At 34.1% G+C, this 26439-nt stretch overlaps 4 protein-coding genes across 5 annotated transcripts; 2 read left to right on the top strand and 2 right to left on the bottom strand.

The window, feature by feature from the left end:
* Positions 1-336: 336 nt before the first annotated feature.
* LOC142556293 (uncharacterized) lies at positions 337-2832 on the top strand. The gene is made up of 2 exons (XM_075667722.1): positions 337-878; positions 1628-2832. Exons 1-2 carry the CDS (start codon positions 510-512, stop codon positions 2795-2797), a joined length of 1539 nt encoding a protein of 512 aa, XP_075523837.1. The 5' UTR covers positions 337-509; the 3' UTR covers positions 2798-2832.
* A 4207-nt stretch (positions 2833-7039) lies between these two features.
* On the bottom strand, positions 7040-9296 carry LOC142556292 (cytochrome P450 83B1-like). Its single transcript, XM_075667721.1, has 2 exons — positions 8345-9296; positions 7040-7871 (listed from the first exon to the last, which is right to left on the bottom strand). The coding sequence occupies exons 1-2, from the start codon at positions 9233-9235 to the stop codon at positions 7257-7259; spliced, it is 1506 nt and encodes a 501-aa protein (XP_075523836.1). The 5' UTR covers positions 9236-9296; the 3' UTR covers positions 7040-7256.
* A 5497-nt stretch (positions 9297-14793) lies between these two features.
* Positions 14794-17915, bottom strand: LOC142556291 (uncharacterized). 2 transcript variants are annotated; one of them, XM_075667720.1, is made up of 2 exons: positions 17584-17806; positions 14794-17492 (listed from the first exon to the last, which is right to left on the bottom strand). In XM_075667720.1, exon 2 carries the CDS (start codon positions 17371-17373, stop codon positions 14821-14823), a length of 2553 nt encoding a protein of 850 aa, XP_075523835.1. In that variant the 5' UTR covers positions 17374-17492; positions 17584-17806; the 3' UTR covers positions 14794-14820. The 2 variants fall into 2 exon arrangements, with proteins under 2 accessions (XP_075523835.1, XP_075523834.1); XM_075667719.1 differs by having other exon boundaries at positions 14794-17915.
* A 544-nt stretch (positions 17916-18459) lies between these two features.
* Positions 18460-26364, top strand: LOC142556290 (DEAD-box ATP-dependent RNA helicase 13-like). Its single transcript, XM_075667718.1, is given in 16 exon segments — positions 18460-18694; positions 19063-19371; positions 19768-19940; positions 20023-20217; positions 20314-20490; positions 21222-21601; positions 21872-22052; positions 22956-23012; positions 23014-23079; positions 23157-23273; positions 23941-24045; positions 24408-24548; positions 24678-24743; positions 25468-25623; positions 25890-25971; positions 26095-26364. Coding segments are annotated over 16 exon segments (2442 nt in total). The 5' UTR covers positions 18460-18510; the 3' UTR covers positions 26148-26364.
* The last annotated feature ends 75 nt before the right edge of the window (positions 26365-26439 follow it).

Below are 26439 nucleotides of genomic sequence, written 5' to 3'. Positions count from 1 at the left end.
CTTGGGAATTTGAAAGGCTTATGAATTATGATACTTTAGAATCTAAATTTCTGTGTGATGAAATTTGCCAAAAATATTTAATTAATTTTATGATTTTATAATGATGATTAGATACAAATATAATTAAGTTGATTAATTTTAGAATCAAGAAAATATCTACATACTCTCACAAAATCCTGAACATGTAGAAAGAGTACAGTAGGTGAATGGTGATCACCATATCTCAGGACCACAAACAATTCGGTCAAACATAGTGTTGTCTCCTTATTTTCCCCGTCCCATAGTATCCCCTGATTTCATGTTCTTTAAAGAGGTCATTATCCTCTCTACCCGACTACCCCCCATTTCTTCCTCCCCCCGATCAACCCACATTCCCTCACCGGAGTGGCGGCCGGAAAAGCACATCACCCACTGCCACCTCCGCCACCATCTTCAAGACTCATATAAAATGTACGTCAACCAAGCCTGAGTTTACTTTGTCTCCATGTTATGCATTTTCGGACAAGAACATGGCGCCGCTCTTGAAGCCTTTCCAACTATTGGAGATAAATATTATCTCCGCGCAAGATTTGGAGCCCGTGTCCAAGAAAATGCGCACGTACGCCACGGCCTGGATGAACCAGAGCCGGAAGCTTACGACATGCGTGGATGCTGAGGGCAAGAATAACCCCACATGGAATGATAAATTTGTTTTCAGGGTGGATGAGGATTTTCTCGGGCGAGATACGTCCGCCGTCATGATTCAAATCTATTCCGTGAACTGGTTCCGGGACGTTCTGGTTGGGACTGTTCGCGTACTGGTTGGAAACCTTATTCCACCACCTGTCCGGTCGCACGGCCACCGCAGCCATATGGGAATGCGGTTTGTAGCCCTTCAGGTATCGTATTCCTATAAGATCAGACTTTATCATTCCCACGAGGAAGATCAATAAAAACGAAATTGTCCGTGTTATTTCCATTTAAATTTCTAGGTTTTTCTCAAGTTGATGTCTAGATATAATGATTTTCGACCTTGTCCATGTCCACTATATATTTTAATCTTCATATGCATTGTTGTTAATGCATTGCATGCCATGTATATATATATTATGGTTGATTAAAGTTCGTATTCATCGAAAGATTTCATACGGTGGAACTATTTAAACGGTTTCAGCAAAACAATTATACTTATGAAAGATTCGATTTTTTATTGCATGAATAAATGATTTTGATCGCAAAGATGTATAAAAAGGCAAAAAAAAAAAATCTATAGACAATTAGACATCGTTGGTAAGTGGTTACAATATTCTACAGTTCTCTTCTTTTTTTTCTTTCAAAATTTTGCTTTTTTCTCTAAAAAAAAGTTACATTTTTATCGTGGCACATATTTTTTATCTATAATTTTCTAGGGGTATTAGATGCTATTTTTCATGTTATAATTTAGATGGGTCCTTCAATGATCTACACCTCCTTTTAAGTCAGTAGTTCATATCATTTTGAAGAACTGTTCTAGCTAGCTAATAGATTTTCACTTACCAGTCTTTAATTAAATAGCAACACAACACAATGGGCGATGTTAGAGTACAAACTTAGGTGCATTACTTTTACTTAATGTCATCTTTCGATTCATAAATCTCTTATGGCATAGGTACGTCGTCCATCAGGACGTCCACAGGGAATACTAAACATCGGTGTGGCCTTACTAGACAGCTCCATGCGTAGCATGCCACTCTACACGCAACTCAGTGCATCAGCTGTCGGATTTCGCGACCTAATGGAGGATCCACCCACTCTTCAACAACTAAACCAAAAGAACGAAAATCCCTGCATTGTGAGGCCTATCTTGCGAAGAACAAGAAGTGAACGTAGCGAACGAGTGACAACGGACGATTTCTCCCCGCCAAACAGCTCACTCGTTGTCGTGACAGACAAAAGTGGAGCTAAAGAAAGTTCTATACTGAGCATCACAGAGCCTGTGGATCCATTTAAAGGAATGGTGTTCAAGAAAGGGAAAGCAAGTTCAGTTATTAGTGGGGCGGAGCTTAGAGAGAAGCCTAAAGAAAATGGTAGAAAAGGGAAAAAGGGAAGTTCGGTCTTGAGTGATTCAATTTTGAGCAAAGAATCTTCCTACTTCTATAAGATGGAAAAGGGTGAATTTAAAATTACCGTTGACCCCAACATTCAGGGGGGAAATAAAAAGGCTGTTGATGAAAACCCTAAAAACAAGGTTATAGATGAGAAATCTGTGACCAAAAATAAAGTGGCCAAAAATGGCATTTCACCTAAAGACAAGGTCCAAGAAGGCAAGAAAGGGCAGCCCATCTCAAAATACAATGGTTACAACGAGTATGTTTCACCAAAGGGGTTGATGCCACATGGTAATAAGTACGGGGTGGGTGCACAGATAAAGAAGGGCCGTTCTCTTTGGTCGGACTCCGAGGTGGGCCCTTCTCCTTCTGAGGTGGCAGCAGTGATGATGGCCAAAAAGAAGTATCCTTTATCGGATAATCAGAGCTCCGTGTTGGATGGGTGGAGCTTGGATGAAAGTGTCGAAGGGCTTAGGTCAAAGCTCGAGAGGTGGCGAACAGATGTGCCACCATTGTATGATCGTAGCGGATACTCATCGAGCAGCTACAAGTCATCATCTAAGCATCCACGGAGGCACTCTCATGATGGAGGAAGTGGTTTGTTTTCATGCTTCGGAAACATATGTGGGTATGAGTGTCAATGTGTTTGTGGTAAGCCACCAGGAAAAAGGACCCGTAGCACAAGGTTTCATAGCCCATCACTTGGCACCTCGGGGCCATCTTTCCTTTGAGAAATATCTCAATATGTCGTGCAACAAGATGATTGGTAATATTTTTTCTTTCTTTGATATCTTGTTAATTATTATTTGGGGAATTTGATATTTGATTTGCAGTTTCATGGAAATGAAGGACATAAATTCTACGACAAGATATACTATTTTTTACAATGTACAAGTTATAATTAATATTAGTGATTAAAAATGAGCTCAAACTGTTGTATCCTAATGTAGAAAAATTTACGAAGGATGAGCACAAATGGAGTTGGGAACTTCTTGCAGGCAAGTATTGAAGGCATGGAGTTGGCTAAAGAGTTGTTTCAAAGTCGTGATTTTGCCTTTTTATGTATTTTTAAAGACCATGAAAGATGCGTTTGCAATATTAGCTAGTGCTTGTAATATAAATTCCTGATTGTTTCTAAGATTCCTTTTGACATGTTTTTAATATATTTCATTTTACTTCTTACAGATATATCAATAAATGGCATGTATGGCCAACAGTACCCATGAGGTCTATTCCCCGGATATGTAAGTTCGAATCCAAGTTAAAACAAAATCTTTGCCTCCACTGTAATCAAATAAATAAATAAATAAATGACAAATGTACTTGAACTACTTCTACATGCATTTACTGCAAATAGTTGCATTCGTGTGATTCAGCATATTAATTGCTTAACAGGCTCTTGCAGTTCCCCATTTTTTAGATGAAATCGGGTAAGCTAGACAGTATTTATTGATTTCACCATTTCCTTCGCGCCAACATGGAACAGGAGCATTTGACATCTCCATGGAAACGTAGCAACAAAAGTCAGAAGCTGGTGATTTCTAACAGAGGTGTGTACAAAATGAGAGTGACGAAATGAGTCAACATTGAGCTTGTTTTGTACCTCAATCTCGAACCATGAAAATGAGCTTGATCTCAAACTTTAACTGTGCTCATGTTCAAGATTGTAAATTTCTAAAGGCCAACTCAACTTGTTTGCACACCCTATGGAGGACAAAAAAGAAGTCAGTCCTCGATGAGAAACAACTCAACTTGATTGATGGCTGTAAGACTAAGATCTAACCAATGTGATTGTTAAGAAGGAGCAAGCAAACCAGAAGGGAAGAAAAGCTTAAACTTCTAGCTAGAGTCCTGGACAGTCAAAATATACAAAGGTGCTTCAATGGTTAGCCCCAATATATGATCATTAACAACAATGCCCATGAATTTGTATGAGAAATTTTCCCATAAATTGAAGCAAGAACGAAATTGATTGGGATTCATCAATAACTATAATTACTATCTGTAAATTGTAACAACAGAGACGGTCCCAGTGACCAGCTCTATGAGCATGTATGGTACAAAAGGAATCGACATGGCCCTACGAAGATTTGAAACATGCTTCAGCTGGGGGAATTTTGGGGTCCGAAAACGACCCATCCAAGATATGACTCGATGTCCATTTGTTTGCTGCCTCTGTAACAGTGTATGTCATCCCAAGTTATGTGCTCTGACGGGTTTCTGTCTTTGGGATAAACTGGGAGAGTAACGTGATAAATGAAAAACTTTAGTAGGGAAGTGTTGGAATTGTAAAAGAAATTTCGTCCGGCCAGTTGGAGTTTAAAGGTAATAAATACATTAATGTCAACTTTAGACTACTGGATTTTCGGTAAAGTGACATCCAACTGATGAAAACAAGTGGATGACTCATAACACTGTATTTATGAGTTTCTAAAAGTATTCCTCAAGAATTCCACAAGTGGCTGCTGATCTTCTCTTACCCTGTGGTCCGCTTCTCATGGATTTATCCAAGTGTATAACCAGTAGCATTATGTAGTCGATGAATATACTCACGTTTAGTCCACACATCACCAAATGCAATTGGCAAAACAAACCACCTCGAATTATTATTATTCTTCCAATGATCTCGTGGGTCGGAAGAATGCAGATGCTTCATTTCTCTACTTCTTGAAGGAGGAATTGGCAAAAAACACACCGCCTGAAGGAGGAATGCAGATGCTTCATTTCTCTACTTCTTGGTACCAAGGAAGAGCATGGTTTGTCAGATGGAAACTCTTCTTATCAACCAGCTCTGTGCTCAAGGGTTCCACCTGACAAATATAGCTGACGGAAAGCATCGAAATTTGGGGACCTCTGAATTACCGGTAAAGGAAATGATGGCCAGATAAAGTTTCGGCCTCTCACTTGTAACTTGTTAAAGTACAAATTGATGCAAAGGAAAATGTACAGGTGATTCTATTGTTAACTCTAGGTAATATATAGAAGATGATTACTTGCAGTAGCGATTTTGGTTCTTTTTTGCAACTGTTTTGGCAAATTTGGAAAGACCTCTTAGTACTTGTATCCGAGGATGTTTTCCATTTGATGTTCTAATACGTTTTTAGTAATCATATATATTACTATTTTGGCCGTCCAAAGATTGTGATATACGGTATTGGTAGTCAACTGTGTATGTCATCTAAATATCTCTGTGGAAGAACTAATTCTGAAATAAAGTATTGTGAAATCCTACCAAAATGAGATTCACGTAAATTTTGTTTTCAGTATTGTTATAAATATCATACTGTTCATCTATATAAATTATGTAGCATTATCAGTTAAATTATGTACATTTAAAGTTAAAAATTTGTTTTAAGCTGGTATCAATAAGGGCATCCACAATGGTTGTTTGTTACAACCACTCACCAACTCATCAAAAATCGTGGGGTCTATTGTCACATACTTATTATAACAACATATCTTTTTCATCTACATTCCTTTTAACATTAATAGTCATTATTTATTGATCTCACATTCCACTCAATCATCTTATATTTTTTCATATTAAATACAAATGTTTTACAATATTTATATCATTTTCTAGATGTTCCAACGGTTATTTTGCAACGGCTATTTTACAATGACAATTTTGCAAAGATGATAATAATTGAAAATCACATTAATCGAAACGAGAAATAAAATAATTAAAAATTACAATCACTCGGAAATACAATAATACTAGAAAATGAACTTTGGGTAAATAGTTTAGATATTCTATCTCGACCTAATATCATGACATAGACATTCATGTATGATAAGCCGCTCCTTTGTCATCTGCGAGGTGTCTTTGATAATTTGGTGGAATTTGTGAATTTTGGGAAGATGAATATTCTTGCGGGTTGTTTGTAGAACTTAAGAAATTTGTAAAAAATGTCTTATTATTTTAATCCATTTCGGATAGAAAATATGATTGTTGGAGCTTAAAAAAATAGATGGTTAAAATGTTAGAGCGTAGAATTAAAGAGTGTAGTGACTTGGAATGAAAATATGTGTACACATTGGTGGTATTTATAGAAAAGATTTCAAACTGACCGTTAAATTTTTTTTTATTTTTAATAATTTAATTCGAATTTAATTTTAAAAGTCAAAAGTAATAATAAAAAAATCAAAAAAACGTTAGAAAAAAAGTAGAAAAAAATTAAACAAAATAATAAAAAAAGTAAAATAAAAAAATATTAAAAAAAGAAAAAAATAATAAAAAACCAAAAAAATAATAAAAAATGGGAAAAGGGAGAACGCCCCTCTTTTGTGAGTGGGCATAATGGAGAGGGAGTGTTAAATGAGCATGATAATGTTCATTTAACACCCCAATGTGGGTGCTCTAATAAGATTGTGTAAAAAAATTATTATTTTTTGTAAAAAAGAATCAAATTTCTTTAATTTTAATACAATATGGCTATGTATTTAGAATAATTTATTTCGTTTATGTTTTGTAAATATTTTATTTTTTATGCAAATACTTTAAATTTGCGTGATGAAAACCACAATTTTATTTTTGTAAACTAATGATATTTTTGGACCATCCAGCTTGAAGCTGTTGCAGCATCATGAAGCCAGGTTGCGAACTAATATGACCATTGTTGTGAAGGTTATGCAGCCACTTTTGAAGTCTCCTGCGCTGCTCTGGAGATTTAGAATCATTATTGTGTTTGAATTTGGATTCTTGTGAGTTTTGCAGAGCTTTGTTCGCATGAAAGTTCTTGAAAATTAGATTGTCCACTAATGCCAATTTTACATCCGGATTAGTTTCTCTTAGAGCAGAAGAAAACTGTAAAACATTGTAATTATTGTTCTCTTTCATTTCAACTTCTAATCCTCATTTTTCTATGTTTGAATGAGTTAGTTTGAAATTCTTCTCATATAAAATATATTTTGACCTGTACTTATTGGTTGGAACTTGGAAGCTGGGTGAAATCTGTTCCAAAGCCAAAATCTGGTCCGAAAATTTGGAATAAACTAAGAAATAATTAAGAAAAGCATTGATACATATTTATTGCGACTTAATCCTCTCAACTCAGTACTTATTCTGCAGATTGTTAAGAGGTTCATGGTATTTTATTACAAGACTTTATATATTATAATATAATTATAATGAAAACCACAGTAATCTATATATATCTCACATGCCATAAAATCAAGTGCTGCATCTGACTAATTATATTCATATCGTTTGCCCAAAAGGCAAAGCTCGTTTTTCTTGTGACTTGTAACTCCAGGAGCCACTTCCATGTCAACGTCTTCTTTCTTCATTCCACGGGGCAGCTCCCAGTCGAAAGAGTAGAGAAGATTGGCAAGTCCAATCTCCACGGTCGCGATACCAAGATTCATTCCAGGGCATCCTCTTCTGCCGGATCCAAACGGGAGCAACCCGAAATCATGCCCCTTGTAGTCTATGGTGCTATTCAAAAATCGTTCAGGCATAAATTCGGTTGGGTTTTCCCAATATTCGGGATCTAAACCGATAGCATGGACGTTCACGTATACCATGGTTTTTGCTGGGATGTCGTACCCATCTATGGTGCAATCTTGTATAGTTTCTCTTGGAACTGAGAGCGGGGTTGGAGGAAACAATCTCAGTGTTTCTTTGATGATTGCTTTCAGATAAGGAAGATTTTGGATATCATCTTCATCTACGCTACCTTTGTTTCCGACCATGTTCCGGATCTCTTCTTGTGCCTTCTTCATCGATTGGGGTTTCTTGATGAGAGCCGCCATAGCCCAAACTATCAATGCTGCACTTGTTTCTGTTCCAGCGATGAATACGTTCTGTGACAAAAGTTTTATATACATATTACAAATCAATAATCTTTAGATAAATGGATGAAAACGCAATAAAGAATTAATAGCTCAAGTCCAGTCAGACAAGCCTAAAACATAGAAGCCCGTATAAGCTTAATTTTATATTAAAAAATATTATTATGAGTTAAATAAATAATATTACTCTGCGTATTACAATGTTTTATATACATAAAATTAATTAAAATAGCTAAAACAATTATAAGTACATAAACTTTTTTAAAAACTTTTGAAAAAACATATAGTAATTATATATAAAAAGAGAAAGTCAAAGACCTCTTTCTACCATAAAACTGTAGCGATTGACATCCGAATTTTATGGTATAACTTAAAGGTCACTTTATACGGAGATGAACTATTAAATGCATGTCTTTTTCATTATTCTTAACTTCTGAAATTCTAGAAAATAAATCAATGGGGAGTTAGAAAATCGAAAGTCGTACCATGAGAATTCCCTTGATATTATCCCATTCAATCGGAACTGAAGCGGCTTCTTCTTGTTTCAACTTGATCATCAAATCAAGAATGTCTCCACTCATTGATTCAGGCCGATTCGGGTTGAGATGATCATCTATAAGTTCTTGATAAAGATCATCCAAATCCCTAAAGTTCCTCTCCAGTCTAGAGTTCAACCCAGTTAATTTATCAATCCAACCCAATGATGGGAAATAATCACCAAAGAAGAAAACTACACATAATTCTTGAGTTTCTTTTAAGATCTCGTCGAACTTTCTTTTACCCATTTCATCGTACTTTTTCCCCAATCCAGCTCGGCATACGATCCTATTAGTCAAGTAGAACGTAGCCTGGCTCAGGTTAATCACCTCGGACGAATCAGATTTCTTGATCATATCTTTGATCATGCGAGAAACTTCATCTCTTCGAATGGGACTAAATGAGACCACCTGTTTAATACTGAACAGATGGATTAGGCTCAGTTTCCTCATTTCCCTCCAAGTTTCATTGTACTCAGAGAATGTAATATCCTTGCCATTATAAGAAAATTTATAGAAGCCAATAAGTCCCGGTCTGCCTGCGAGCGCTAGATCATTATTCTTCAAGGCTAGTTTGGCCACTCTTGCAGAAGAAATTACAATCGCGGACCGACAACCGAATTTCATCCACATGAGGGGGCCATACTTTTTAGCGAGTCCGTAGAGGTAGAGGTGGGGATGCATGGGATCGAATTCATGCAGATTCCCGATGATCGGGAGCCCTTTTGGACCTGGTGGGAGGCGAGCAGTTTTCTTAGAGTTTTTCGGTTTAAAGAGATTGAAAAGGAAAATTATAGAGAAAGCAAGTACTAGGAGAAGAATAGACATGGTATTATCCATGTTAAAGTGCAGAAGTAGACTGTTTTTCGAGTTAAATCTTTGGAGGTGGATTGTGTTTTTATTTCTACTTTCTTTGTTATTTATAAGTGGTTTGATTTTTATTCATGATAGCCCCCGGAATTGAATTTTGTTTTCATTACCCTTTGTGAAATTTTATAAGTCGTTGATAGCATCAAATTGAGAATGGAGAATTATTCAAGTGGATGGCAAACTGGGCAAAAATTTATATGAGACAGTCTCACGGGTCGTATTTGTGAGACACATCTCTTATTTGAGTCATTCATGAAAAAATATTACTTTTTATGCTAAAAGTATTATTTTTTATTAACGTGAATATCGGTATGGTTGACCCGTCTCACAGATAAAAATTCGTAAGACTACGTATCACGAGAGACTTACTCGATAAACTAAACCTTTTCTTCTGAAGTTGGATGAGAGATATTAAAGTTGATTTACGAAAAGTCTATTCCGTAGACCACCATGAATAGATTATAATATCCAGCCGTGGACTACTTAATCACATTGATTTACGAAGGCCACCATGATCGATAAAGGTCTACTCTGGAGACCACCGTGAATATATATATATATATATAGAGAGAGAGAGAAAGCGTGATATTGATGTTATTATTCGTCCTACCAATCAAATATTTTTATGTAGTAAGATTTGGATAATATTTTATAGAAATCGGAAAATTTGTTCTTAATGCTCAAATAATATGCATATAGATTTTTTTTTTTAGTAAGATTTGGATAATATTTTATAGAAATCGGAAAATTTGTTCTTAATGCTCAAATAATATGCATATAGATTTTTTTTTTTTAAAAAAAAAAAAAAGCAACAACAACAACCTTGAGTTTCCTAAAAGCTCATGAATTGTGGTCGTGACTCGTAAACTACAGGCTTTAAAATTTAATAAAGATGATATATATATAGTTCACTCGAGATATATTCGTGACATTTTTTTGTTACGTTTTGTCAGCAAATTAAAATATGAGCGTTCTTTTTAATTTGTTATCTCGATTATCTCACAATTTCCGTAAGTACTAATTGGTTCTTTGTAAAGATCATTTATCAGATATTTTGTTTAATATGCATGTAATCATGTTTTATCTCATCATATTTTATATATAAAATAAATCATATGTAAACGTAATTCATTTTTACATATATTTTAATAGTTTAAAATTTATTTTTATGATATAACTTTGCCAGCTAGAAGAGGAATAAATTCAACACTAAACTCGGTTACATTTGAGTTGAATGAATTGATGTTTTTTTTTTATCTTTCTTTTTAACAGTATGTTAATTAAATTTGGAATCCAAAAACCCCAAATGGCAAAAATATTCATTTAGTCGTCTCATAAGATTTGAAATTAATAGAATATTGTATGGTTCAAAATTTGCAACGTTGACTAAATTTAAATAGAGTATGTCTTATGTGAAATGGTTTTACTGATCTATATCATTTAGACGTATCGACTCGATCCATATTTGGAATGAAAAGTAAAATTTTTGACATGAAAATAATACATGAGACAAAATAAAAAAGATCAGTATGACACTCTCGTCCAGTTTTATAAATGTAAGAGAAGCCTATTTCAATATATGAGTACTGAAAAAAATGGATTGACTTCAAACGCCAAAGTAGATATTTGTGAGCAAAGGTCATCCTGTATATTTTCTTCTTTGTGAATTTAAGTCGTAATCATTTGGTAATGTTTGAACATAAGAGTAAAAAACTAAAAAACATTTAAGACACGATACTTGATAAATAAATTATTCTAATATTAGATTTTTAATTAATTAAAAAAAAACAAAAATATCTTTTTAGAGAATTTATCTCTCTCTTCATTTAATCGAATACGTATAGAGAGTAACACAATTATTAGGTGTAAAAGTGACCAAGCAATTTCATTAATTTATCAAAATATCATAATTATTTTTGAACAACCAAAATCAACATGTGATTAATTTTGATATTCTAATTAAATTGAATAGAAACGGTTCTGCTTTTAAATTTTTATTTTTATTTTTTGATGAGTACAAACACTCCCGAAGGGAAAATCGACTTTTAAATTCGAATAATAAAATAAAATTTGAAGGCCACGGAGTCCAAGAAATTAAAGTCAATGGAGACGGCAATTTTAAAATAATATATCGATTTGGGGTTGAATTTTACTCGCCCGACTCAGTCACGAGGTTGCGTTTTATGATGTATTTCTTTTGTTAGACCTTTGTTCAATAATAATAATATTTTTTTTCTTATACTGATGATATACAACAACATTATTATTAGTATTAGTATTAGTATTATTATCATAAAAAATAATCCTTGGAGTAATCCCTCCCTCAGTAACATAGATTTTAATTTTTTTTAGTAGTCATAGATTTACATTTTTCTTCAGCAGAAATTCTATGTGATTTTCATATATTATGAAATGTTAGAGCATTCCCAATGGAAGGTACTTGGGTTGCCCACATCTCAGTATGTTGTGTGTGCGATCGATTGATTAATTATAAAAAAAGTAAATATCGTATTTTTTATATAAATTATTTGTATTAATTGACTTCATAATGTTGTACTTTTTATTTTTAGATTTTATTTTAAAATTTTTTATTTTTTAAAAATTAATATGATTTAAAAAATTTATAAAATGTTTGTAACTAATATTTTAAATAAACAGAATTTTTATTACGAGATTTAATTTGGGTGTGAGGTCGATAGAAAGGTATTTGGGATTTTTTTTTTTTTTTTTTGGATTGCAAGAGAGATGAGTGGTGTTTTTCTTTTTTTTTTTATATGTGACGTTGATGTGGCAGAGTGATGATCATAAAAGAAATTTTGAATGAGGTCATGGATACCTTAAAGTATAATATAGATATATATATATATAATAATAAGCTTTCAATTATATACATGCAATCTATCTTCCCAAGAGATCCATGCTGCTGATCGATCCATCTACTATAAAATAATATTTTTACTTCATTAATTTTTTATATTTTTGTTTTACAAAGTTTGAAAGTTTGGTTTTGGTATATTTAAATTTGTTCTTATAGTCTTATTTCGATGATATGATATCAAAAAATACTGATATGTCATCGAGAAATATTGACTCATCTGACGTGAAACGTCAACAATTAGATCAAATGACTAACAATTAAAATCTAATATAACAAAATTAAACTATAAATACTTAACATACAAAAACTCAAAATTAAACAAATTAGTATAAAAAAATATTTTCTAACAAATTAGTATAAAAAAATATTTTCCCGATCTATTTGCTTCAAGAGAGTCCATATTTCATTGATGTTTATATGTAATTTAAAATAAGTTTTTTTGTTTGACATGACAAATGATGTGAATTATTCGAAGATTCCAATAGAAAAATCAACTCAAACACGCGCCGTTTTTTCCCAAATAGCGCAGTAATGGTATAAGAGAGAACAAGTCAGTGGCCTCCCATCATCATCAATGGTATGCTCATTTGTGGGGAAGTGGGGACTCGAAATCTATATACATATAAAAATATAATTTTTGTCAAAAATATTAAATTATCGTCAAAATATCATTTCTAAAAAATAAAAGATTTATCATGAATATTGACATACGTGTATTGCAATAAATGACCACTTCAATTATTATTTGCATTGATTATATCAATTCATTTAATTCAATTTTAAATTTAATTAATTTTTATATTAATTCAAATGAAATTTATGTATTATATGATTAAAATTTTTGCATTGATTATATCAATCAGTTTAATTAAAAATTGTATAAATAAATTTAAAATACAAATGATTGCAATGTTCGTATCACTCATGAGGTAAATCATTCAAGTAATTTCCTTCACAAATTACTTACTAAAAAAGAAATACAATATTTAATTAGTTTATTTAATTTTTCTAAAAATAAAATTGATTGAGTGTTAAAAGTTATCACTACAACAAAGTTTTCCAATGAATATTAATTTACCATTTAATAATCATAAAATTTTTATCACAAATACATATTATTTCAAAATTACCTTAATTTGAAATAACTAGTGCATTGTAGTTTTCTTCCAAAACCATATGTATATTGTACATCTTGAATTTTCCTCTTAAAAATTCAAATAAGATAGCACAATAAAATTAATTGAAATAGATTCAAAAGAGTTTCAAATGAACATTAAATTAATGTCAATAAACATGTATATTACCCTCAATAATCAGAAATGTTTGACACCCAATGCATGCAGTTCGAGATTTCCATAATTTGAAAGATTTAATGTATGGTATAATTCTGTCAAAAGAGTCCAATGTATAATTTTTGTCCCTTTGGATGTCTTATTTGAATTTTAAATTATAAATAATGCAATATTGCATATTATATTATAAACTAATTTTATTCTATTTATCTTACTAAATTTATCTACTCCAAAATTGAATTATGAAATGACTCCTCTTTTCAGCACCATATATGAGTTGAATCCTTCCAAGATGTAACGTTCGTTTAAATTTATATTTGTTCGTTGACATATGGAAACAACGAGACATTACGTTTGAAATATGTCTCTCATGATCGAGAAGTAAAAAAAAATATTCTTCTATTTGTAAAAAATTTTAATTATTACGTATTACTAATGTGATAATTTTCTTATCGATTACAAAGTTTACGAATACATGATAGTATAAAATGTCCCGTAATGGAAATAATTAAACCAATTATAAAGAAAATAATCATTTTATTAGAAGATATCTTATAAAATTTATTGACATTGTTTTGGAATACATAGTAAATGTTAATAAAAATAGCTTTTCTGATTTATACATAATTTACTTATGATCACATGTTTCATTTTTCTTTCAAAATAATAGGCGGTTGTGTATATAATAAATAGATTTTGTAAATAAAATCACAACTCATTTGAATAAAGATATTGATGAAACAATTATTGTTATCATTCAAATGTGTAAAACACGTGTCATGTCACAAAATTGTTTGTGAATGTGGATTTAGACGAAATTACTGAGTTTTTAAAAAAATATTTCTCATTAATTTTATTGAATGTGATTTAAAAAGTATTTTTTTATCACATATTAAAAAATAATAATATATAGTTTCTCGAAAATTAAAGAATTAAATATGTATTAAATTGGTGGCCGACATCAATACACTAAACACGATAAGCATCATGTCATTGCCTTAGGCTAACACAATCTAAAATTTTGATATATGATAGTGATTATTAGCCAAAAAAATTGATCAACATACGTTGTATTTAAGAAAGTTTTTTAAAATCATCGAAAAAATAGTTTTTATTTTAATTTTATATAATTATATTATTTTTTCAATTTAAATATCTATTTATTTTTCACCAATTTTTAATAATATCATTATGTGCCTAGCACGTGTTAAATATTAGTTTTTATTTAAAAAGACAGTTTATTATATTTTTAAAGGGAAAAAAAAAAAGAAAGATATTTTTTTAAAAAAGTATAAAAAATAATTTAATTAGGTGAACAGGTGGCCCCACCGACAATGGCATATGTAAATAACCAAAAATCAAGAAGACTCGCATGGGATAATATGTCAATTTCTCTTAGTTTTATACAGTTTATTCAGTACTCTTTGAGCATCAGCCACTCTCCCAGGTCTTGCAAGAACAGTACTAAGGTGATATATAGTACTTTCATTTGGAGTAAGAAATTTATCGCTCATCTCTTTAAACAACCTTCTAGCCTCCGCCTGACAAGATTTCTTCATCGACTTTTCTAGATATGATAGCTCGCACCATCCAGTTATAAGTATGTCATACGTCGAGGAATTTGGGAGCACTCCTCGAATTTGCATCTCGTTCATAAGCTCCATGGCTTGCTTCATCTTCCCCGCTTTCGAAAAGTTGTTGATGAGCAAGTTATATGTACTGGTTCGAGGAATAAAACCTTTGGTTATCATCTCACAATAAAGCCTGACGGATTCTTTCTTGTCACCAATCTTCCCATGGCCGGATACCAAAATGTCGTACGTTGTGGCATTTGGAAGAAAGCCCGAATCTTTCATTTCTGAAAGAATTTCTTGTACTTTATGCGTCGATCCAGTCATGGAAAACCCACCTAAGAGAATGTTATATGTTGAGATATTAGGAGAAACTCCTTCAAATTTCATTTGAGAATACATGTGAATCGCCTTCTCTAAATGAAAGTTTCTGCAATATCCTTTAATCAGAGCATTGTAAGTTACTGTATCTGCTGGAAAGCCGGATTTTCTCATCTCCTCCAATACAGATGCTGCTTTTCTTGTCAACTTTAGACCACACAGAACGGTTATTAAAGTGTTATAAACTGTCTGATTCAAGATAAGTCCCATGTTCAAGAGGCTATTGTGAGTCATCATGATAGTATCGACCCTTTTAGACTTTGAAGCAGCATTGACCAAAAGTCTGTGAGTAAATGCATCGGGACAAAACCCAGAAATAGACAGCTCGTTCAATAATTCCAACGAATCATTGACTTTATTGGAATCACAAAAGCCTTGAACCAAAATATTACAAGTTATTTCATTAGGACTTAAACCATAACTTTTCATTTCATTCAAAAGCTGGACAGCGTTTTCTAGTTTCCCTTCTCTGCAATATGCCTTGACTAAGGTGTTAAACGTAGCATGGTCTGGAGAGAAACCAAACTGCTGCATTCCAGTATATATAGATTGCACATCATATTGGCCTAGTTTAATCAATCCATTAAGCAAAACATTATATGCAGTAGTGTCAAACACAATGTTTTTGGCTATGCCTTCTTCAAACAATTCAAGAGCATGAGACACTTTTCCTGCTTTGAAAAGAACGTCCATGAGAGATGCATAATTAACACGGTCTGGCTCTAATCCTCTTGATACCCAATCTCTGTACAACGCCTCTGCCTCACCCATCCTTCCCTCCTCCTTCAAATTGTTCATAAAAGCATCAAGCATAAAAATATTCTCATCCACACCTCTGAATTTCATGTCCTCATACAGACCTTGAGCGACTTCCTTTTTACCTGCTTTGAGACAGCCATCTATTAGTGTGCCATAGATGAAGGAATTTGGTATAACATTTCGACTAACCATGGTATACAAGACATCAATGGCAGCTTCAAGAATTCCAATTTTCACATAGCCGTTAATTACTGAGGAATAAGTGACGACATTTGGAAGAATGTTTCTCTCTCGCATTTCCTGCAGTGCAGACACTGCGCCCTTCGTATCACCTAATTTACAGCGGCCATCAATCAACGCTGAATAGGTGACAATGTTCGGAAAGACATTAGACTCCAAAAGAATATTAAACATATCCTCCGCTTCTCTAAACTTTCCAGACTTGAACAGTCCATCAATTAGTGCAGTAAACACCACCACATCAAATGAAATTCCTCGAGTCACCATTTGACTTTGCAAGTTAAATGCAGCCTTCGTATAACCATTTTTAAAGAATGAATCAACAAGAACTGTATAAGTAACATGGTTCGGGTCCACACCAGCCCTTACCATCTCATTAAAAAGTGATTTTGCCTCGACCAACCTTCCAGTCTTAAGAAGCCCGTATATAACACAACTATATGTGACTACATCAGGGTCAATCCCACTTGCAATCATTTCTTTATATTCACATAATGCTTCCTCAATCCTGTAATTTTTACAACATTCACCGATCAAACTAGTGCATGTGATTTGATCCGCTATCAGACCTACTCCTTCAAACATGATCCCCTTTTTCTCACCATCACTAACCTTCAAATCAGAGCTAGCTAAGAGTTCGTTCATCATACTTTTGGCATGATCAAAATCCCCTCTTTTACAAAACTCATGGATCAGTGTATTATAAGTAACAATATCAGGTAACACGCCAGCTTTTATCATGCTATCCATCAATTGAAATCTAGGACTAACCACTCCGGCCTCACAATATGCTTTTATCAAAGTATTAAAACTTACAATATCTCTACAAACTTTTATATTCCTATTTACATCATTACACATGTTCAGGATCAATCTAGCATTTTCTAACATACCCTTTTCACAAAACCCTTTAGTTAATGTATTACAAGTAAAATTATCACAATCCACACCAGTCTTAATCATCTCAGACACCAAACCAAGTCCCATTTCCACAAACCCATGTTTACAAAAGCCCCAGATCACAGTATTGTAACTAACACGATCAGTCACAAAATCATCAGAACCCTCGTTATTTCTCAGCAAATGAAGGGCCCTATCAAGTTCCCCTGCTTTACAAAGGGAGTGAATGAGTATATTCTTGGAAACGACATTGGGGCCCACCCCACTCGAAAGAAGTTCTTGATAGATAAGCATTACCTGTCGAATCAATCCCGTGGAGTTAAAGTGGTGCAGGAGGCGGTTCCAGGAGCCGATTTCGGGTGTGAATTTGCGATCCCGCATGTCCGAGAACGCTAAAATGGCATCCGAGAGGCGGCTGCAGCGGAGGAAGAGGTGGATGAGGGTACAGTAGAGTGAAGTGTAGAATTGGTTAGGGTTCGTAATTGCTGTTCTTAGAGAAGAAAACTGTGATGAAGATGAGAAGAGAGAACAACGCATTGTTCTTGGATTATGGTTACTACGAAGGTCGAGGAGGAAGCGATACCTTGGATACCGTCAGTATGGACAAGAAGCAATCTCAAATTATTTTCATAAATAAGGTTTTAATTTTTAAGAATGTCAAAATATTTGATTGGATTTTTTTTTTTAAAAGAAAAAGTTAAACAGTAGACATATTACCAATTAATCTAGAAAAAAAAATTTGCTTTTTATTTATATTTTGATTTAGTTGGTGTGATTAATTTGATTTTTCACAAATGTTAATTGTTCTTGGACCCGAGCCTTGATTGAAGCCGTGGGACGGACATAACTAGCTGCTCTAAAATATAGATAAGTTTTGAATCCTTCTTAAACTATTTGATTTACGCAAATCATAGTTTTATACTTTTCAATGAAATTTTTACAATTTTAATAATATAATTATATATATATATATATATAGATATAATTTCAATTCAAATCCCAATTTCGGTTCCAAAACCTGTAAAACAAGCCCATCTATTTTTAAACCATCTAAGAGCTTGGGCCCTAAAAGGTACCAAACTCGGTCCTAAATGATGGGCTAAAACCATCTAATAGATTGGGCCCTGCCTCCATATCCAATAGTATACTATAGCCCAAAAATCATACCATTGAAATCTCACACACATCCCTGTTCTGATCTGTTCCTGGTTTCGCAGTTCTGCAATGGCGTCCGAATCTCCCGACGAAAAGAAACCCAAGCGTAGCTCGAAGAAAAGACGCTTAATGAATTCGGACCACAAATCGGAACGTTTGAACTCGCTTCCATGGAATTCCTCTCTTCCAGAGAGTAACGATGGCAATGACGATCTTTTCTCTCTCTTCATCGGTTCCAACGAGCTTGAGGGAGGTATTTCATTGGTTCACCCTTTTTCTTTGATTTTATATTTTTTTGTACATTAGTCTCAAGTTCAGTGTTATGAAAACTGTGGCCTTGGTTTAGTAAATTGTATCGCTGGTGTATCAGTTCGTTTTATTTGAGGCTGCTGGTTGATATGATTTTTTCCTCCGGTATCCTTCTCGATTTTCTGAGTGTTTGGTTCATTTTGTCAAACACGCTACTGTATTAAAGATTAGATCTTGTGCAGTTTTTATAGGATAAAACTTAGAAAGCCCCACTTTTGAAAATTTAGCTCTTTGTGCAACGAGGGAGTGATAACCATAATCATGGTGTAATGATGAAAACTCGATGTTAATAACTATTGATAACGAGTGCAGGATTTCTTGCTCTTGAAGAGATTGATGAATCAGAATATGGGTTGGAAATTCCAAAGATCGAATTGGGAAATGTGAAGAAACGGGTAAGTGATAAAAGGAAAAGAAATAAGAGAAAAAATCGTGAAAAAAATGATGATACTATGTTTGACGGCGAGACTGTTGGTGAACCTGATGGCAAAAATGATGGAGTCAAACAGGAGGATGGTAAAGGGCAAGGAAAACTGGGAAAAACGAAGAAGAATGTGAAGAAAATGAAAATTGAGGATCAGAAAAATGACAGAGAAGATGGAGCTATGGAAAAAATAGCTGGTTGGTGTTTACTTCTGTGCTCAAGTACCTGTACTTTTATTTATTGTAATTATGATGTCGCGTGTTTTTCATACCATTGCATACAACATTGATGGTCCGACAGTTTATGATTTATCGGTGCTATCTGATCCTAGGATGACTTAGGTTGATGAAATCTACCAAGTTTTTCAATTTCAAACTTTTTCTGAACGTGGGTTCGTGTCTTCTGAATCATCTACCTTTTAAAGAACTTTAAGGTTAATAAGCACTGCATCGTTTTTTATCTCAACGATTTTAGTTGCTACTTCATTTAAAAAATTATCAGACGCTGAAACCATAATTCTTGTAATATTATGATGAACTTTTGGTTTTGTGATATTATGGATTTCAATCCACAACGTGCAAATTTGAACTCAGCTAGTGCTGGAAAGGATAATTTTGAAGAGGATTCAGTTGATGAAGATGAATATTCCTCGTGGAATGAATTGAGACTTCATCCCTTATTATTGAAAGCAATATACAAGCTCAAATTCAAGGAGCCTACACCAATACAGAAAGCTTGTATTCCTGTTGCTGCTCATCAAGGCAAGGTGCGAAATCTCATTGAATTTTGGCATTTCATTGGAAGGTGTCAACAAATGTATCATTGACGGTGGTCAATTCACTCAACAGGATGTAATTGGGGCTGCAGAGACAGGATCAGGAAAGACACTTGCCTTTGGTTTGCCAATTTTACAACGGCTTCTTGAAGAACAAGAAAAAGTGGAAAGGCTCTTGGAGGAAAAAGGAGAAGCCAATGAGAGAATTGCTCCACGCAGTGTTATGCGTGCTCTGATTGTTACCCCCACGAGAGAGCTTGCTCTTCAGGTACTTGTGATTGCTTGTTTGGTTCTCTTTATGAATTCTGGAAAAATGGTGTACAAATCTGTTGTCCAGCAATTTACATGATGTCCTATTCTCAAGGTCACCGATCATATCAAGGAAGTAGCAAAGGGAACTATATTTAGGGTTGTTCCTATTGTTGGTGGAATGTCAACAGAGAAGCAAGAAAGACTTCTCAAAACAAGGCCTGAAATTGTTGTTGGAACTCCTGGGAGACTATGGGAGCTTATGTCTGGGGGAGAGATTCATCTTGTGGAGGTTAGATTGATGATTTTTTAGTTCACTGTGTAGGAGTTTGTTTGATTGTGTTGTGACTTATGATCGACCGTCATTGTCTTGAATCTAATTGCTTATTTTCAGTCCACAATTTGTTTCGCCTATTGTCATGTACAACTTTTTTTCATCAAGTGCTATAATGCTATTACGCGAATTTGCTGCTATGTATATCCACGGAGGATGCTCTGACTTACAGTTGAAAGATAGTATTCTTACCATCAGTCAGTGATAGAATGAAACATTTTCTGCTCTGGAAATGAGAAAAGGTTCCTTCTTTCTGAGTCACTCATTTCAATTGTTGTCTTTTGTGACCCACAATTTGATGCATAAGACAATTGGCTTGCGATATCCATTTTTATATTATTTTAATATCTGCATTTGTTACTTTTCGTGACAACTGTTTGTATATTAATTGAAACTTTGAGTTACAAAAGCATTAATCGCTGTCTTTTGTGACCCACAATTGATGCATAAGACAATTGGCTTGTGATATCCACTTTTATATTATTTTAATATCTGCATTTGTTACTTTTCGTAGCAACAGTTTGTATATTAATTGAAACTTTGAGTTACAAAAGCTTGGTAATGAAGTTAACCGAACTATGAAAACCAGTGTGATCTGAAGGATAAAACCTTTTTTGCTTGCTTTAGAATGATATTTCATATTCCTCCTTAAACAAGAATAGTAGTGACTTACATTTTTATTGTTGCAGCTGCACTCCTTGTCATTTTTTGTTTTAGACGAGGCTGACCGCATGATAGAAAGTGGCCATTTTCGTGAGTTACAATCCATTGTTGATATGCTTCCCACGAACAGGGAATCAACTGAGAATCAGTCTCAGAATACCCAGAGCTGCATGACATTTTCGAACCTCCAAAGAAAGAAAAGGCAAACCTTTGTGTTTTCTGCAACCCTTGCTCTATCTGCTGATTTTCGGAAGAAATTAAAACGTGGATCTTTGAATTCAAAAAAAGAAGACCTTAATTCAATGGAAACCCTTTCAGAGAGAGCAGGAATGAGGGCAAACACTGCAATAGTAGATCTTACAAATACCTCCATTTTGGCAAATAAGCTCATGGAATCCGTAGTCGAGTATGTTTCTTCCTCTGTTGGATTTTATTATATTTCTAACTTAGTCATACCTGTTTTTTGAATATCTGGCATATTGTTTTCCTTAATTGGAATCATGTAATTAGATTGCAATTTCCATGTCAGGGTCAATATCACATTTGTTATTAGGATGCAAGGTTCTTGTTTTGACCAGGCTTCTTCTTTTACATGCGTTCTTAAGTTGCTTGGTCCATTCCTCGTATTTGGTTATTTTTGCCATCTTGCTGGAAATGGCTTATCTGTGAGTTACAGATGCAGGGAAGGAGAAAAGGATGCCTACTTATATTACATTTTGAGTATTCATGGACAAGGTCGCGCAATTGTCTTCTGCACTTCAATATCGGCATTACGTCGCATTTCTTCACTCTTGCGAATCCTCGGCGTCAATGTTTGGACCCTTCATTCAGAGATGCAGCAGCGAGCACGATTAAAGGTTGGTTATTTGTTCAACTACTTGACCATTGTCTGGCTTCGTTCGTCTTCTGGTAGTTGTGAATTTGTGAGATGAATTTTTTTCTTAATCTTACTGGTTTTGTATTATCCTATAATATTATGCCCTTATTGTCAACATTGTCCATCTCCTTTTTGCTAGTTTAGTGGTTGTAAAAACTTTTCCATTCATAGGTCAATCACTGTGTTCCATTAGTGATATAAAGTTGTTTCAAAGTCAGCAGTCAATTTAAGAAATGGAATTGTCTTATATTAACATTGGCTGTTATGGAACAATTTGCTTCTTTAATCTGAACTGAACCACATTGGTTGGTTGGTCGGCTAACTGTTAATGCACCCCCTATCACTCAGTTCCCTGAAACTAGAAAGAGTAAGACATTTTGAAACACTGATAGATGGCCTTATATTTATTTATTGGCTAAGTGGGCCACTTCCATGTAATAGTGCCATTGAAAGCAAAAACAACTTGTAAAATAAAGAAAAATAGCAAACTATGTTGGCTTTGCTAGGTGTTAAAGACCCATATATTATGTTGAAGTTCAGAATACAAATAATGCATTTAATCCATGTCTACACTACTCAGAGGCCAGAGTAATTAATAAGATTGCCTTAGACCTGTTTAAAATGCCTGGTTGACAAAATTCTGTAAAGGAAAAAATATTTGCAATATTTATAAAAAGAAACTTAATTATATAGAGTAAGACATTAAGTGCGTCCAAAAAGAAGAACAGATGAAACAAAAACTTAATGTTATTTTCTGCCTCTATTGGTTGTCTCAGCTATGTTATTAGAACCATATTTTTATTTTCAAATTTTTTTTATTGAATCTGCCATTTTTCCTTCTATCACTTACATTTTGGTTTCTCATGACTTGTGCCCGATTCAGGCAGTTGATCGTTTCCGTGCAAATGAACATAGCATACTTGTTGCTACTGATGCTGCAGGCACGAGGACTTGATATTCCTGGTGTTCGAACTGTTATTCATTATCAGCTTCCACTTTCAGCTGAAGTAAATTTGCACCAAATATTATTTCTGTTTGCTTTAAACCGATGCAATTATTGAGCAGAATCATATTTCTCTAATAGGTATACGTCCATAGATGTGGAAGAACAGCTAGAGCTTTTACTGATGGTTGCAGCATTGTTCTAATATCACCGAGTGATGCATCAAAATTTGCAGCTCTGTGCAAATCATTTTCAAAGGTAATCGGTTATTTGTAGTTTTCAAGCATAAGAATAACTGTAAGGTAAGCTTAGTATTACTTACGACTTAAATTAAACATGTAAGAATGCAGTTAAAAATTTGGATGGGCAGTGCATGTATCATGACAACCTGGTTTTCCAATTATATCTGGGGGTTTGTACGTGAACATGTGATTGGACTTCTACATATACATAGAAGTAGTCCGTCTATCTTCTGTGGGTTGATGCCTGACCCCAACCTTTGATAAGATATCTTCCTCTCACTGCTACGTGGTCGTGCTATCCGAGCTTTTGCTGCATAACATGGTACCAGGCTTAGTGTCTGTGATACTATATCTCAGTTGCTGTTGTTTGTTGGCATTTGTCAATGCATGCACCTTCTTCCTTCTGTCGATCTTATCTACGGGAGCAGCATCTAGAAATTTGTAATACGTTTTGTACTATTTTTGTGTGGATAGACTATGTTAGGTAGTATGCACTTTGCACGGTGACGTACTTTGTAATGATGTACGTTTTCAATTATTGTATGTCTCTGTTTATTTAGCTACCTGACTTGTGTTGGTCTTCGTGTTAATGTTTATGATGGGGCTATGCCAAATATTGTTTTAAATGCAGTTTCTGTGAGTTTAATTTACATGGAACTTTATTTGGAATGGATGTTTTACAGGAAAGTTTTCAGCGTTTTCCTATTGAAGTGTCATACATGCCAGAAATTATGAAGCGATCATCTCTTGCACAGAAAATAGACAAAATTGCGCGGAAGGATTCCCAGGTAATATGGAATTTCTTTGATTTTAACGAGGGGTGTCTGAACATTGGAGTTGCTCGAATAGTGGACATTTTTTTATTTTCTGATTCTGAACAAAGCCAGTGGCTTTTCTTATCCTGGAGTATATGTGATTATTCCTGCCCTTATCTGCCCATATTAACGTTTAGTTTCATATGTGCTGTCTAAAAAACGTACAGGATTTGTCCCCTTATCAACCCATTCCAACACCTGGAATTTTCTGAAATTGCTAGATAACTACTATGGTATCATGGGTCATCCTCTAAAACCGTGTGATAAGCTTTAAACTGAAATCATTTTATGGGGATAATGGTTTGCTTGATTGCTCAAAAGTTTTTATCCTGCAGGAGAAGGCAGAGAAAAGTTGGTTGGAGCGAAATGCTGAATCAATTGAACTACTTTTGGAGGATAATGACAGTGAGGATGACAGAATGAAGAAATACAGACAAAAGAAAGACACATCAAATCAGCTTAAGAAGTTGCAACAAGTATGTGATTAAATAAGACATGTTATCCCATGTTCAATTGGAATTTTTCCCGTGTTACATTTTAAAGATGAAATAGAGCAGAATTTCGTGGTATATTTTGTGACCTAGTCATCTCGTGTTAAACCGCAGGAGCTCAACTCTCTGCTTTCGAGACCATTGCAACCTAAAACATTTTCAAAGCGATTTTTGGCTGGGGTAAGTACGTGTACTCTGAAACACAGGTGACTTTTGTGGTATAAATATATGTGGACAAATTTCGTCACAGTTGGATTAACTTACAAACTGTGAAGGGGAGACCTTGATTTGAAAAATGGTTTGTGTCATTTATTTGCTTTCTTCTTTTGTTTTTCTTGTCGATGTTCATATATGGGCGCTGTTGAGAATGCCAGTGCTTCCTTTTTTGAGGAATTTGTTCATTGTATAATCCAACAAAAAATAAAGGAACGGGGGAAACTGGACTGGAGTAATGTGACTTGTACAAATTACGAGGTATAGGCACCTTTGACGTATGAAAAAGAACGATTTTTTCTATATTTGTGTTGTTCGTCTGAACACTCTGCAACGTCTTATACGTGTCATTTGAAATGTCTTTAAGTATTGGATGCGAGTAAATTGTTTGAGAGATTGATTGACAGTGCCAAGTTTTAATCGAACATGTGTGTTTTGGCAATTATGATGATGCCAATTCTCGAACAATGCGTTATGGGGAAAATTCTAAAAACAAATGTCATTCCTTGAAAGAAATTATATGGTGATACAACCACCGATAACTAAGATGTGCATCCTTATGTCAGGTTTATCATCGAACTTTTGATCATATTGATTAGCAGCATTTGATGAAGAAAGCATGCTAATGCTCACTCGCTTCTCTTGCATGAAACTTTTCAATGTTCCACAAACTGATGCCAACTGTTTCCAGGCTGGTGTCTCACCACTTCTTCAACATCAATTTGAAGAATTAGCGAGACAGAAAATTTGTGGTCCAAGTAATATTGTCCAGAATAAGAGGCAGTTGGTGGTCATAGGTCAGGATTGTGTGGAGCCACTTCAGGCATTGAGGAGCGCAAGCAAAGAGGTATTGTGCTTCTATGTGTGTAGTACTATCCTGCAGAATTCACGTTGCAGTTAGAAGAAACTGATACTAATTTAGGGACTTGTATCTCATAGTTCTAATACACGAACAAATAATTTTGTCTGAAATTTCATTGTTGATGCTTGTGTATGCATGTCACTGATGATAGCTATTCTTACAATGAGAACTAAAAATCATGTGATCTTTTTTTTATTATCTTACGTCGATATTTCTAGTTGTATCGAGCCATTCTACATTGATGTTCTCAGGCGAGCTTGGATCTTAAAGAGATTGCAGAAAAGCACAAGAGTATGGACAACTTGAGAAAAAAGAGGAAAGAGATGAAAAAACGTATTTCCATCTTTCCTTCTTGCATTTTTTCTCCACCAGCACGGTCCATGTCATTCTTTTAGTCCTTTATTGTGATCATCACTTTTCCCTTGAGCTTGACCTTGGCATTTCTGTGCTAACCAGGTATGCACGAGCAAAGACGAAAGCAGAGGAGAATGCTAAAGCAGGGAAGTTAGCATAACCAACAATACGGAATTATTGCAAGTATGGAAATTTGTTTTGAGCACAACAATTTTGCTTCATTTCTGTTATTGGTTTGATCTTTCTTGTTCGGATGATATAATATGGTAATGTAACCATGCTCCAGGTAAATTAAAATTTTTAATGTGATAATCATTTTTGACGGTTGTTTAATATTTAATACAAAGTAGAAGATAAGATTTTTGTTTGTTTGTTTATTTATTTTGAAAGAGGAAAACTTTTATATTGATTCCTCTTTGAAAGAAAAATTTTAACTTTGTATTTTTG

This window comes from Primulina tabacum, chromosome 9, assembly GCF_025594145.1.
Source record: "Primulina tabacum isolate GXHZ01 chromosome 9, ASM2559414v2, whole genome shotgun sequence".
NCBI lineage: Eukaryota > Viridiplantae > Streptophyta > Magnoliopsida > Lamiales > Gesneriaceae > Primulina > Primulina tabacum.
This window is presented reverse-complemented; position numbering and strand designations above follow the sequence as displayed.

Excerpts from the sequence above, each read along its gene's own strand:
- LOC142556293 (XM_075667722.1), top strand. The coding sequence starts at position 510 with ATGGCGCCGCTCTTGAAGCCTTTCCAACTATTGGAGATAAATATTATC. Across the intron at positions 879-1,627 it reads TGCGGTTTGTAGCCCTTCAG|GTACGTCGTCCATCAGGACG; the intron begins GTATCGTATTCC and ends CTTATGGCATAG.
- LOC142556292 (XM_075667721.1), bottom strand. The coding sequence starts at position 9,235 with ATGGATAATACCATGTCTATTCTTCTCCTAGTACTTGCTTTCTCTATA. Across the intron at positions 7,872-8,344 it reads ATATCAAGGGAATTCTCATG|AACGTATTCATCGCTGGAAC; the intron begins GTACGACTTTCG and ends CTTTTGTCACAG.
- LOC142556291 (XM_075667719.1), bottom strand. The coding sequence starts at position 17,823 with ATGCGTTGTTCTCTCTTCTCATCTTCATCACAGTTTTCTTCTCTAAGA.